General features: G+C 43.6%; 1 protein-coding gene across 2 annotated transcripts in view; it reads right to left on the bottom strand.

The window, feature by feature from the left end:
* Positions 1 to 12,075, bottom strand: part of Bpifc (BPI fold containing family C) — a 59,453-nt gene that overhangs the window by 15,572 nt on the left and 31,806 nt on the right. For both annotated transcript variants that reach the window (XM_005083801.4, XM_040755177.1), the window contains exons 8-12: positions 6,407 to 6,498; positions 4,474 to 4,650; positions 3,791 to 3,844; positions 2,333 to 2,503; positions 1,557 to 1,624 (exon numbers count right to left, since the gene is read on the bottom strand). In XM_005083801.4, coding sequence (XP_005083858.1) covers positions 1,557 to 1,624; positions 2,333 to 2,503; positions 3,791 to 3,844; positions 4,474 to 4,650; positions 6,407 to 6,498 — 562 coding nt within the window. The remainder of the gene's footprint in view (positions 1 to 1,556; positions 1,625 to 2,332; positions 2,504 to 3,790; positions 3,845 to 4,473; positions 4,651 to 6,406; positions 6,499 to 12,075) is intronic.

The following is a 12,075-nucleotide window of genomic DNA, read 5'->3' as shown; positions in this document are numbered from 1 at the left end:
CATAAACTTAGTATAATAAAGTCTGGATTATATTTCTTTAGGGTGTTGTTTTAAGGTACTTGAATATATTGTCCTTGGGCCCTAAGTCTGGTGAACTCAGGTATGGTTTCTCCAGACCCTCCGGAGAAGTCAGCTGTACTTGGAGGGTAACTTTGAGTCAAGAAGCCTTTTCTTTGTCGAACCTTTGCCACTGGGTTCTTCCTATTGTAAAACAGTATAACATAATGATATTTTAATGAAAAACTCCAATCTCCCAATCTCATAACCTTGGATCCTGATTTTTCTTTTGAAGGTATGATAGCCAATGTAGCTTTTCATCTCGGTATGAAGCTCTTCATTGTACAATTGGTTATTGTATTTATGCAGTTTGTATTCCTTTTCTACTTAACATGTTTTATTGTGGGAGTTTTCCATATTACTGTAGTCCTGTGCCCAGCCATCAGGTGGCCTTAGGAAGGTGGGCCGATTTTCCTCTGTTGTTTCCTCTGTTCTTTCCTGACAGCTTTTCTTGCCTCCTCTTCTTCCATGAGCTTAATTTGGACCAGTTCGTCTTTCTGTGAACTCTCCCTGTCAGTGATCATGAACTCTGAAGATGGTGTTTAGTGACCCATATGTAGGAACTGTCATGTCCCTTCACACCTTGCCACCTCCTCTGAGACTACCTAGGTCATGGGTCAAGATCTTGTTAAATTCTATTTTAGTTACAGGGTCCAGTGCTCAGAGTCTGAGGGTTCTGGATCAGTCCAATTCTACTATCTTACACGTAAGGAAACTGAGCCCTGAAGTGAGGTGGTTGATAGACTTGTACTGGCTAGTGTTATATCATCTTGACACAAGCTATAGTTACCTGAGAGGAGGAGACCTCTGTAAGATCAAGTTGTAGGCAAACCTGCTGAGCATTTTATTAATTAGTGATTGATGTAAGAGGGCACCACTTTCACTGGTGGTTCTGGGTTTTGTAAGAAAGAAGGCTGATCAAGCCATGAGGAGCAAGCCACTAAGCAGCACGTCTCTGTGGTCACTGTGTCAGCTCCTGTCTCAGGGTTCCTGCCCAGTTTGAGTTCCTGCCTTGGCTTCACTCAGTGGACTGTAACTTAGGATGTGTAATAAGCTCTTTCTTCCCCAAGTTGCTTTTGGTCGTGTTGTTTTATCACAGCAATAGTGACCCTAACTAAGGTAAGACTTGACCAAGGCCATAAGGCCAATGGGAATGGATTTGAAAGTTGATCCCTGGTTCTCTAAAGGTGTTCACTGCACCTGGGTGTCCCCATGCACCCCTCTTCTTGCCATATCCTCATTCAGTATACTCTTTCTTGAGTCACCAAGAGGTCATCACTGGGATGGGTGCTGATAGAATTATCTTTACAATGACCTTGTTCCCATTTTATCTTACCAAGTTCAGCCACTGAAATATCTGTTCTGTTAGAGGCAGAGTACGAGCTGGCTCATAGTCCTACAGTGGTAAAGCATTTGTTTCCGCAATGGTCACTTTGTCTTTGGGGAATGGTGACTAATTTGTTACCAAGGTTTCCGACAGTCAAATCAATTGATCTTACCTGTTCAGAGACAAGGAGCAGATCAGTTTTTGTCCCAAAATAGCCAGGCCAACACTGGTACTAGCAATCTGAAGATGAGAAAGCCCTTGTTACTGAAGTGAGTGACTGATCTGGACCACAAGTAAAGGGAAGTGCAGTGGAGACACCCAAGCCCAGTGTTCCCTCTTATCAGGAGATGTTGGGAAGAAATTCTCTGCCTCTGGGCAGTGCAGCCTATGAGTGTATTCTAGCATTCGAAGGATGAAGAAGGGAGAATGAGAGTTCGAGGACAGCTTAGGCCACATGGGGGAGAAGAATACTCTCTTTCGGAAAAGAAGCCAAGTGTAAAGTTTTCTTGTTTGAGCATTTCTTTTAAAACTTTTGGCAGTGCTGTGGATTAAACCCAGGGTCTTACGCATGCAAGGCAAACAGCCTACCCTGAGCCATAGCCCCAGCCCGCCTTTAGTTTTGCTTTCTCCTAATTGCTCTTCTCCTCATTCATGTGTATAATTGTTTAAACTTTAACTGGTCAGGGAAAGTTGACTTGATTACAGCTCTCTAATGTAATGGACGAGAACATAGGAATTAGAGATGGGTGAGCTATTTTACATACAAGTTCATGATCTCCTCTGTCTTCATGTGTGGCCCCCTTCTGTATATGAGCAGGTGGGTCTGTTATAGACAGCCCTAATACCCACTCTGTCCTCATTCCAAACATCTAGAGCCTGCCAGCCAGTGATTCCCAACAGGAACAGGATTGGTACCCAGAGGCTGCCCTCCTGTATCTGCAGACTCACAAAGTCCATGGAGACGATGGGCTCGATGGTGGAGTTCTGCAGTTCAGTGAGCATGATGACAGAAGCAGGGAACTCCAGGCTGAAATTGTTTGGGTGTAAGTTGATCACAGGAGGCCCTGTAGCCATGATCTGCAGCATGAATGGCTGGGATAAGACGTAGATCTCTGCAATCTGTCCCATTCGGGGAAAGAAACAGAGACAGAGTCAGGAGCTGATGAGGGGAAACCGCAAACCTGGGGCAGACTGTGCTAAGTAAATCTTGCATCATGCAGTTAGAATAGAACTCACCTCTTTAGGAATAACAACATGCATTTGCTGACTACATCCTTTGTGCCAAGTAGAAAACCAGGGCCTTTATCGTCTTATCTACTCTTCATAAAATTCCAAGGCAGGTTTATTGGTAGTGCTATTTTATTTTCATTTTTATTATTTATTTAGTTAGTAAGTTTTTCAAGACAGGCTTCCTCTGTGTATTCCTGGTTGTCTTGGAACTCACTACTCACTATGTAGACCAGGTTGGTCTTGAACTCAGATCCATCTGCCTCTTCCTCCCAAGTGCTGGGAATAAAGGCCTGTGCTGCCATCACCTGGCAGAGGTTGAGTTGTGGACAGGCTAAGAGTTTTTCTCACAGTTCTCACAGAATTAACGGTAGACCTGAAATGCCAACCAAGATCTGTCTGCCTTGAGTGCCTTTCTCTAAAGCGTCTTTTTCTTCACAGGCAGACTTGAGCCTGTAGATCTCTTACGTATGAAACCTGGAATGTTATGAAGGGGTGATATTAACAGTTGTTTTACTAAAGTCATGTGTATCTCAGTACTTGGAAAAATAACTCAGGAGGACCAAAATTAAAAACCAGCCTGGGTTAAATATTTAGTTCCAGACCAACCTGATCTACATAGTGAGACCTTGCCAATAAACAAACAAACAAACAAATAAATAAATGATGTAACAATTATTAAGGCTTCCATTCAAGCCATAATTTCTATAGTTAAGCAAATTACTTTAAGGGTGGTGGAATTTTACAGATTGATTACTTTATGGACTTAACAATACTTCTAGTTGTACTTTAGTGGGCTTTATTTAGGAAATATTTCTGGATATTTCTGGATATTTGATTAAGAAGAAAAAAGTCTTGTAGGATGTAAAGACGGCCAAGTATGGTGGTAGATACCTTTAATTCCGGTACATGGGGAGCTGAGGCAGGGGGATTGCAAGTCTACCCATGTTCATATAGAGACATTGTCAAGAAATGAAAGGGGGAGAAGGAAGGGAGTGGAAGAAAAGGAAGAGAACAGAAGCAGGAAAAGAAAGAGAGAGTAGAAAAGGAATAAAAAGGACAGAAAGATGCATTGACTTATGCCTGGACCAAGAGAGGATATAGAGAACCCAAGAGTCTCCTGGAAGTGACTTCAGTGACAATACATCCATCACTGAGGAGCAAAACCTGAGCACTCACCTTGGAGAGCACACTGCCAATTCCTTGAGTATTTTGATTGAAATAGTTGGAAATCTAGAATAGAAAAGAAGCACTGCATCACTGCAAGTCTTTTAAAAAAGACTTATTTACTTATTTGTGGAAATGTATGTATGTATGTATGTATGTATGTATGTATGTATGTATGGTGTTTTGTCTGCATGGAGATGTTTTTGTTGTTGCTGGTGGTGGTGATGGTGGTGGTGGTGGTGGTGATATAGCCCAGAAGCAGCAGTTGCAGAGTGCTTACTCTGTACTGAGATTGCTCTAGAAGCTATGTATTTTAAAACCCTGTAGTGGCCATTCTGACTCTAAGTGTGGGACCCCAGCCCCCTTTCTCAGATGAGGAAACCTACACATAGAAGTAGGTTGAACTGACCAAAGGTCACAGATGATAAATGGTGAAGAGACAGATGTCTTTGTATTCATTAAAATCATTCTAGAAGAGTAACTAGACATCATGAAGAAGACTAAATTAGAACTGGAAACCCAACAACCCCCTCCCTAAAATAACAGCAGCTCCCATTCTATAATCTTCTAAAGAGTGGTTGTGTAAGAAGGCCCAGGAATCAAAACTGTGACAAAAAGTTCATAATGGGACACATGTATACATGAAAAAATGATTAAAGATGTGGCCACAGCCACCACCCCAAGGCTTTACTTACCTCCTTAGTGGACAGCATGATACCAAGAGCCCCAGATACATAGTGTGCGAAGGAAGCAGATTTAAAGAAATACTCGGATACGCCAATGTAGAGCATGGAGTCCCTGTTCTGTGGGAGCTCAAAGGGGGCTGGTAGGAAGGGAGGGTCAACGAGGCTTTCCAGTGGGTAGAATGCACCCTGTGGGAAGAGAAATGAAGACCAATTATCAGGGGGAAATGCAAATGTGTCAGACAGAGAAACTGGGACCTCTCAAGTCCAGATTAAAAAATCCCAGATGCTTCTCGGTAAGGACAAGAACATAAGGTTTTTAGGCTCCTTAGCTAATGGCCATATCAGAGCTCTGAGACTTAAAAATATTTTAAATAATATGCATATGTGTGGGTATGTACATGTGAATGCAGGTGTCCTCAAAGGTCAGAGGCATTGGATCTCCTAAAACTGGTGCAGGCAGTTGTGAACTGCCTGACATGGGTGCTGGGAACAGAACTCAAGTCCTCATGAAGAGCAATACGTTCTCAACAGCAGAGCCCTCCCCCACCCAGAGCTCTGGGGCTGTGTGTACCAACAGCTGAGCCCCCCTCCCCCACCCAGAGCTCTGGAGATTTTGAGCATGTCTACAGTATCTGTTTGCTCTCAGGTGTCACTCTCAAAGGCCCCAAGCTAGAACTTTTCTTAGGAAGGAGGTGAAGTCAGGCAAGACCCACCTATGAATAGAACACGAACCAGCTTTCCAGATGCCTGACTCTGTACCTTCAAAATACATGACTGCTGAATAACTGGGTAGCCATAGACATACACCGATAGACAGGGACTCCAAATGACTTAATGAAGCATTTTTGAGACATGGTTAGTCCTGGTCTTATTAGGTATTGGGAATCATTTAAATGTACTGTCCTGAACAGCACTTAACTGATTTGAATGACTGTGAATGAAGGAAATATAAACCAATTTTCATTCTAAAAACTGTAATATATTGGGCATAGTGGCGCATGCCTTTAATTCCGGAATTTAGGAGGCAGAGGCAGGTGGATCTCTGTGAGTCTAAGGTCAGCCTGGTCTACAGAGTGAGTTCCAGGACAGTAAGAGGTACATAGTGAAACTCAGCCTCAGAACAAAAAGACTGTGATATTATTAACTTGAATAAAACGAAACACAAGCAAGATGATGATTTCCAGGATCAGTGACCACCATTCATACTACTTACGACTTCAGTAGCCTCAGTGAAATCTGCTAATCCATTGACGTACTAAATTCCTCATGCATGCATGAGTGTGTGATATGTTCATATGCATGTGTGGGTACGTGTGTGTGTGTGTGTGTGAGAGAGAGTACATGTGTATGCACGTATGTGTGTGTATGCGAGTATTCTGTGTGTATGCACCTATGTGTGTGAGTGCATGTGTATGCATGTGTGTGTGTGTGTGTGAGTGCATGTGTGTATGTTTAGTTCAGAGGTTGATGTTGAATGTCTTCCCTAATCACTCTCCACCTTATTTTGGGTCAGGGTCTCCCATTGAACATGGAGCTTGAGGAATCACCTAACTGGCTGGACAGCCAGCCCCAGGGATTGTCCTATCCCCCATGCCTGGCTTTTCCCTCATGGGTCTTAGGAGACTGAACCCAGGTCCTCATCTGCAGCAACTCCTGATGGTTCTCACAGACGCAGTTGTTCTGCTTGCAGTCTCCCAGCCTCAAATCTTTTTCAGGAGGGAAGGCAAAGTGTTTTGCTGTTTCTCACTAAGAAGACAGACATAAGCAGTGCAAGGACAACAGCCATGAAGGGCTCAGGAGTCTTTGAAAAGGTGTGAGCCTGAGGCAGGTGCTGTAGGCAATGAAACTGTCTGAAGAGCATTCATGCACATTTTCTTCTGAATATTATTTTTGTGCTCCAAGTACTCTCCACAGGCAGGAGGGTGCCCTAGAATGACAGTACCTTCAAATTCAAGTCAAGGTGGTTCTCAGTGACTTCTGGAGGGCTCAGCAAGGAACAGTCCAGCACAGTGTAGTTGTCAATCTTTGTTAAAACTAAACGACCAAGAAAAAAAAAATAAAAGAAAAGTTGTGTTCATTAGAAGCTTAATCTATGAATAATGTATGAAATACCAATTTCCCCTTTCATAAGAAGCATCTGAAAACTCAGGAAGAAGAAAAAGAGAGAGGCAAATATTTTTCTTAATTATCAGAGAAACATTAGCAAAAATTTTGCACACCTTTTTTATTCATGTGTCCACAAAACATTCACACACACAATTGCGTGTGTGATGCTTTTTTAATTTTTAAAACTTTGTTATTATTGTGCATACGTGTGTCAGGTGTGTACTGTGTGTGTGTGTAGGGCAGAGGACACTTTAGGGACTGGTTATCATTGTACATACATGTGTCAGGTGTGTGTGTGTGTGTGTGTGTGTGTGTGTGTGTGTGTGTGTGTGTGTAGGGCAGAGGACGCCTTTCTCTTCCTACTTTATATGGGTTTGGAGATTTGCGAGGTTTGTGTGGTAAGCACTTCCCCATTGAGCCACCTCACTGGCCCATGTGGTTCTATTAAAAGTTTTTACATTAATTAATCAACATTTATTTATTTATTGTTTGTATGTGTATAAAGGTGTGTGATGATCAGAGTTGTATGAGTTGACTCTCCTTCTACCATGTGGGTCCTAAGGATTGAACTCAGGTTGTCAGGGTGGTGGTAGCAACCACACCCCCTGAATCATCTCACAGGCCCAGTGCTTCTATTGAGAAGAAGAAACTAGCAAGCAAATAGGCTGAAGGTGGACCCGTACCTCTCCGTTTGTCCCCCCCAGATCCATTCCTGAAGTCTTATCCCTAGCCCTGTAGCAGAACACCTGTTGTGGTCTCCCTTTCTTCTCTGACTCCATCCCCAAGGGATCATCACAAAGATCTCCCCACCCCTCAATTTCCCTTCCCCCAACTCATTCCATTACCCCAGCCTCCAATGCCAGAGGGCATTCACTGGGAACACACCTGCTGAGCAGGCCAGGGAAACAGCTAAGCCAAAAGAAGACCCTCACGACTCCCTCCTCCCCAATCGACCAGTCTTATCCGCAACCCCAGCAGAGCACCAGCTGCAGCCTTGCCTGCTCACATCTCCAGCTACATTTGTCAGGTCACACTGTGCAACCCAAGACTGTGTTAATAAAATCAACCATGGGTCAGGAGGCAGAGCCAGCAACTAGTTGACAGGAATTAGTCAATGTAGTCAGTCAATATAACAGGCCTTTCTTTGAATCGCCTGCTCCCAAATAATGACACGGACTGATGGGGGTTGTCCTTCTGTATATATGCTTCTCTTATTGGTTAATGAATAAAACACTCTCTGCCCAATGAGGCAGGAAGATAGGTGGGACTAAGATGAGAATTCTGGGAAATGTAGGCAGAGAGTGCCCACCAGAAGAGTAGCCATGTAGGCAACCAAAGGAGTAAGCCAAGACCACGGAGAAATGCATAGATTAGTAGTTATGGGTTAATAATTAAGACAGAGCTAGCCATTAAGAAGCCCTAGCCACCGACTAACAGTTTTATAATTAATATAGCGTCTGTGTGTTTATTTGGGGCTGAGAAGGGTGGCAGGACCGGGCCGTGGCAAAGAGCCTCTCGTTACAATGGAGACTTCTTATTAATTATGAAAGTTTGGCCTCAGGTTTGTTCCCAACTAGCTCTTAAAACTTAAATTAACCCACTTATATTAACCTACGTTCTACATTGTGGCTCATTACCGCCTTCTCAAAACAGTAAGTCCTACTTCCTCCGCATGTGGGTGACAAATCTCTGCCTCTCTGATTCTTCCCCTGGTTCCTCTCTCTCCCCAGCAGCCCCGCCTGTCTTCTCCTGCATAGCTATTGGCCTTTAAGCCAGTTATCAAGCCAGTTGGAAGCTGCTTAGGCAGATGAGGTAAAACTGAGACATCTAGTCGGGCGTTGGTGGTACACTCCTTTAATCCCAGTACTCGGGAGGCAGAGGCAGGCGGATCTCTGTGGGTTTGAGGCCACCCTGGTCTACAGAGCGAGTTCCAGGACAGCCTCCAAAACAATAAGAGAAACCCTGTCTCGAAAAACAAACAAAAAACAAAAACAACAACAACAACAATAAAAAAAAAAACCCTAAGACATCTTCACACAGCATAATCAAATATCCCTCAACAGGACTGGGTTTCATTCCATTGAGCTTTTGGCCAAGGGAATCCCATAGAAATGCCCAAACAACCCAGACTGCTCCCAAGACAATGATGGCTTGTTTTCTGAGAACAGGCGGCCTGGCTCCATTGCTGTGGACAACACCCACACAACTCATTGAACATGGAGAAATCTAGCTGATGCCCACATGGATGCTTCACGTTTACATTCTAGTGTTTATGGTGCACAAAGGTACTCTGCACACTACCAAAATAGAAACATAAGCACCAACCCAGCCACAAAACCCTTGACCTACAACTTGTCCTGCTTGCAACATATGCCAGGCCAAGCAATGGTGATACACAAATTGTGAGAGTAGCCAAACAATGATTCGACTAAAGGGAGTTGTAACCCGTACCTAACATTGCTTGAGTAAACAAGAGCCAGAGACCTAGGGTAAGACCAAACACTGCTGGTCTAAAAATAGTATCAGTAAGATGACCCCCAATGATAGTCTGCTACACTCAAAGATCAATGCCTGGCAGCAGATGGGAGCAGACGCAGAGACCACAGCCAGACATTGTGCAGAGAAAGAGTCTAAATGGGAAGTCTCCATCAATCCCTCCCTCCAGACCTCAGGGAGTCCTGTGGAAGAGGAGGTGCAAAGAGTGTAGAGTCAGCGGGGATGGAGGACACCAGGAGAACAAGGCCTTCAGTTAACCAAGCAAGGCTCATGCGAGCTCACAGAGACGGAAGCAGAAAGCACAGGGCCTGCGTGGGTCTGCACCAGGTCCTCTGTGCAGATGCTGGAGCTTTCAGATTAGTGTTTTTATGTCTCCTGAGTGTGAGGAGAGTGGGTGTCTGGCTCCTGCCTGCTCTTGGGACTTTTCTCCTTCTGTTGGGTTTCTTTGTCCAACTTCAATCGGATGGTTTTTGCTTCATCTTATCACATTTTATTTTGTCATGTCTGGCTGCTATCTCTTAGAAGCCTGTTCCTTACTAACTAGAGACAGAAAGGGAGTGGATCTGGAGGGGAGGGCAAGTGGGGGAGGAAATAGGAGGAGAAATCATAATCAGGATGTATTGTATGAGAAAAGAATCCATTTCCAGTACAGGGAAAAATGAAATGAAGAAGAAATTAGCACAAAGATTCTTATTAATATTAAATCATACCATCAAATTGAGAGACTTCCAACTAATATTAGAGATTCCGTTCAGTCAGCACTTCATTTTTTAAAAGAGACAATAAGTGCTGGGTGGTGGTGGCGCACGCTTTTAATCCCAGCACTTGGGAGATAGAGGCAGGCAGATCTCTGTGAGTTTGAGGCCAGCCTGGTCTGCAGCAAATTCCAGGACAGGCTCCAAAGCTACAGAGAAACTGTGTCAGAGACAGAGAGAGAGAGAGAGAGAGAGAGAGAGAGAGAGAGAGAGAGAGAGAGAGAGTTTCGCTTCTCTTTTAGACCAGGCTAGTCTGGAACTCCCTGTGTAGCCAAGCCTGGCCCCAGATTCATAACCATCCTTCACCAGTGGAGTGCTAGGAGAGATGTTATGAGAGAGGAAACACTCACCAAGTTATGAGAGAGGAAACACTCACCAAGTTATGAGAGAGGAAACACTCACCAAGTTATGAGAGAGGAAACACTCACCAAGTTATGAGAGAGGAAACACTCACCAAGTTATGAGAGAGGAAACACTCACCAAGTTATGAGAGAGGAAACACTCACCAAGTTATGAGAGAGGAAACACTCACCAAGTTATGAGAGAGGAAACACTCACCAAGTTATGAGAAAGGAAACACTCACCAAGTTATGAGAGAGGAAACACTCACCAAGTTATGAGAGAGGAAACACTCACCAAGTTATGAGAGAGGAAACACTCACCAAGTTATGAGAGAGGAAACACTCACCAAGTTATGAGAGAGGAAACACTCACCAAGTTATGAGAAAGGAAACACTCACCAAGTTAGAGAGGAAACACTCACCAAGTTATGAGAAAGGAAACACTCACCAAGTTATGAGAGAGGAAACTTTCACTCACCAAGTTATGAGAGAGGAAACACTCACCAAGTTATGAGAGAGGAAACACTCACCAAGTTATGAGAGAGGAAACTTTCACTCACCAAGTTATGAGAGAGGAAACACTCACCAAGTTATGAGAGAGGAAACACTCACCAAGTTATGAGAGAGGAAACACTCACCAAGTTAGAGAGGAAACACTCACCAAGTTATGAGAGAGGAAACACTCACCAAGTTAGAGAAGAAACACTCACCAAGTTATGAGAGAGGAAACACTCACCATGTTATGAGAGAGGAAACACTCACCAAGTTATGAGAGAGGAAACACTCACCAAGTTATGAGAAAGGAAACACTCACCAAGTTATGAGAAAGGAAACACTCACCAAGTTATGAGAAAGGAAACACTCACCAAGTTAGAGAGGAAACACTCACCAAGTTATGAGAAAGGAAACACTCACCAAGTTAGAGAGGAAACACTCACCAAGTTATGAGAGAGGAAACACTCACCAAGTTATGAGAGAGGAAACACTCACCAAGTTATGAGAGAGGAAACACTCACCAAGTTATGAGAGAGGAAACACTCACCAAGTTATGAGAGAGGAAACACTCACCAAGTTATGAGAAAGGAAACACTCACCAAGTTATGAGAGAGGAAACACTCACCAAGTTATGAGAGAGGAAACACTCACCAAGTTATGAGAGAGGAAACACTCACCAAGTTATGAGAGAGGAAACACTCACCAAGTTATGAGAGAGGAAACACTCACCAAGTTATGAGAAAGGAAACACTCACCAAGTTAGAGAGGAAACACTCACCAAGTTATGAGAAAGGAAACACTCACCAAGTTATGAGAGAGGAAACTTACTCACCAAGTTATGAGAGAGGAAACACTCACCAAGTTATGAGAGAGGAAACACTCACCAAGTTATGAGAGAGGAAACTACTCACCAAGTTATGAGAGAGGAAACACTCACCAAGTTATGAGAGAGGAAACACTCACCAAGTTGTGAGAGAGGAAACACTCACCAAGTTAGAGAGGAAACACTCACCAAGTTATGAGAGAGGAAACACTCACCAAGTTATGAGAGAGGAAACACTCACCAAGTTAGAGAGGAAACACTCACCAAGTTATGAGAGAGGAAACACTCACCAAGTTATGAGAGAGGAAACACTCACCAAGTTATGAGAGAGGAAACACTCACCAAGTTATGAGAGAGGAAACACTCACCAAGTTATGAGAGAGGAAACACTCACCAAGTTATGAGAGAGGAAACACTCACCAAGTTAGAGAGGAAACACTCACCAAGTTATGAGAGAGGAAACACTCACCAAGTTATGAGAGAGGAAGCACTCACCAAGTTATGAGAGAGGAAACACTCACCAAGTTATGAGAAAGGAAACACTCACCAAGTTATGAGAAAGGAAACACTCACCAAGTTATGAGAAAGGAAACAC

This window comes from Mesocricetus auratus, unplaced genomic scaffold (assembly GCF_017639785.1).
Source record: "Mesocricetus auratus isolate SY011 unplaced genomic scaffold, BCM_Maur_2.0 Super-Scaffold_100011, whole genome shotgun sequence".
NCBI lineage: Eukaryota > Metazoa > Chordata > Mammalia > Rodentia > Cricetidae > Mesocricetus > Mesocricetus auratus.
The sequence above is the reverse complement of the archived record's forward strand: the minus strand, read 5'-3'. Positions and strand labels throughout refer to the sequence as shown.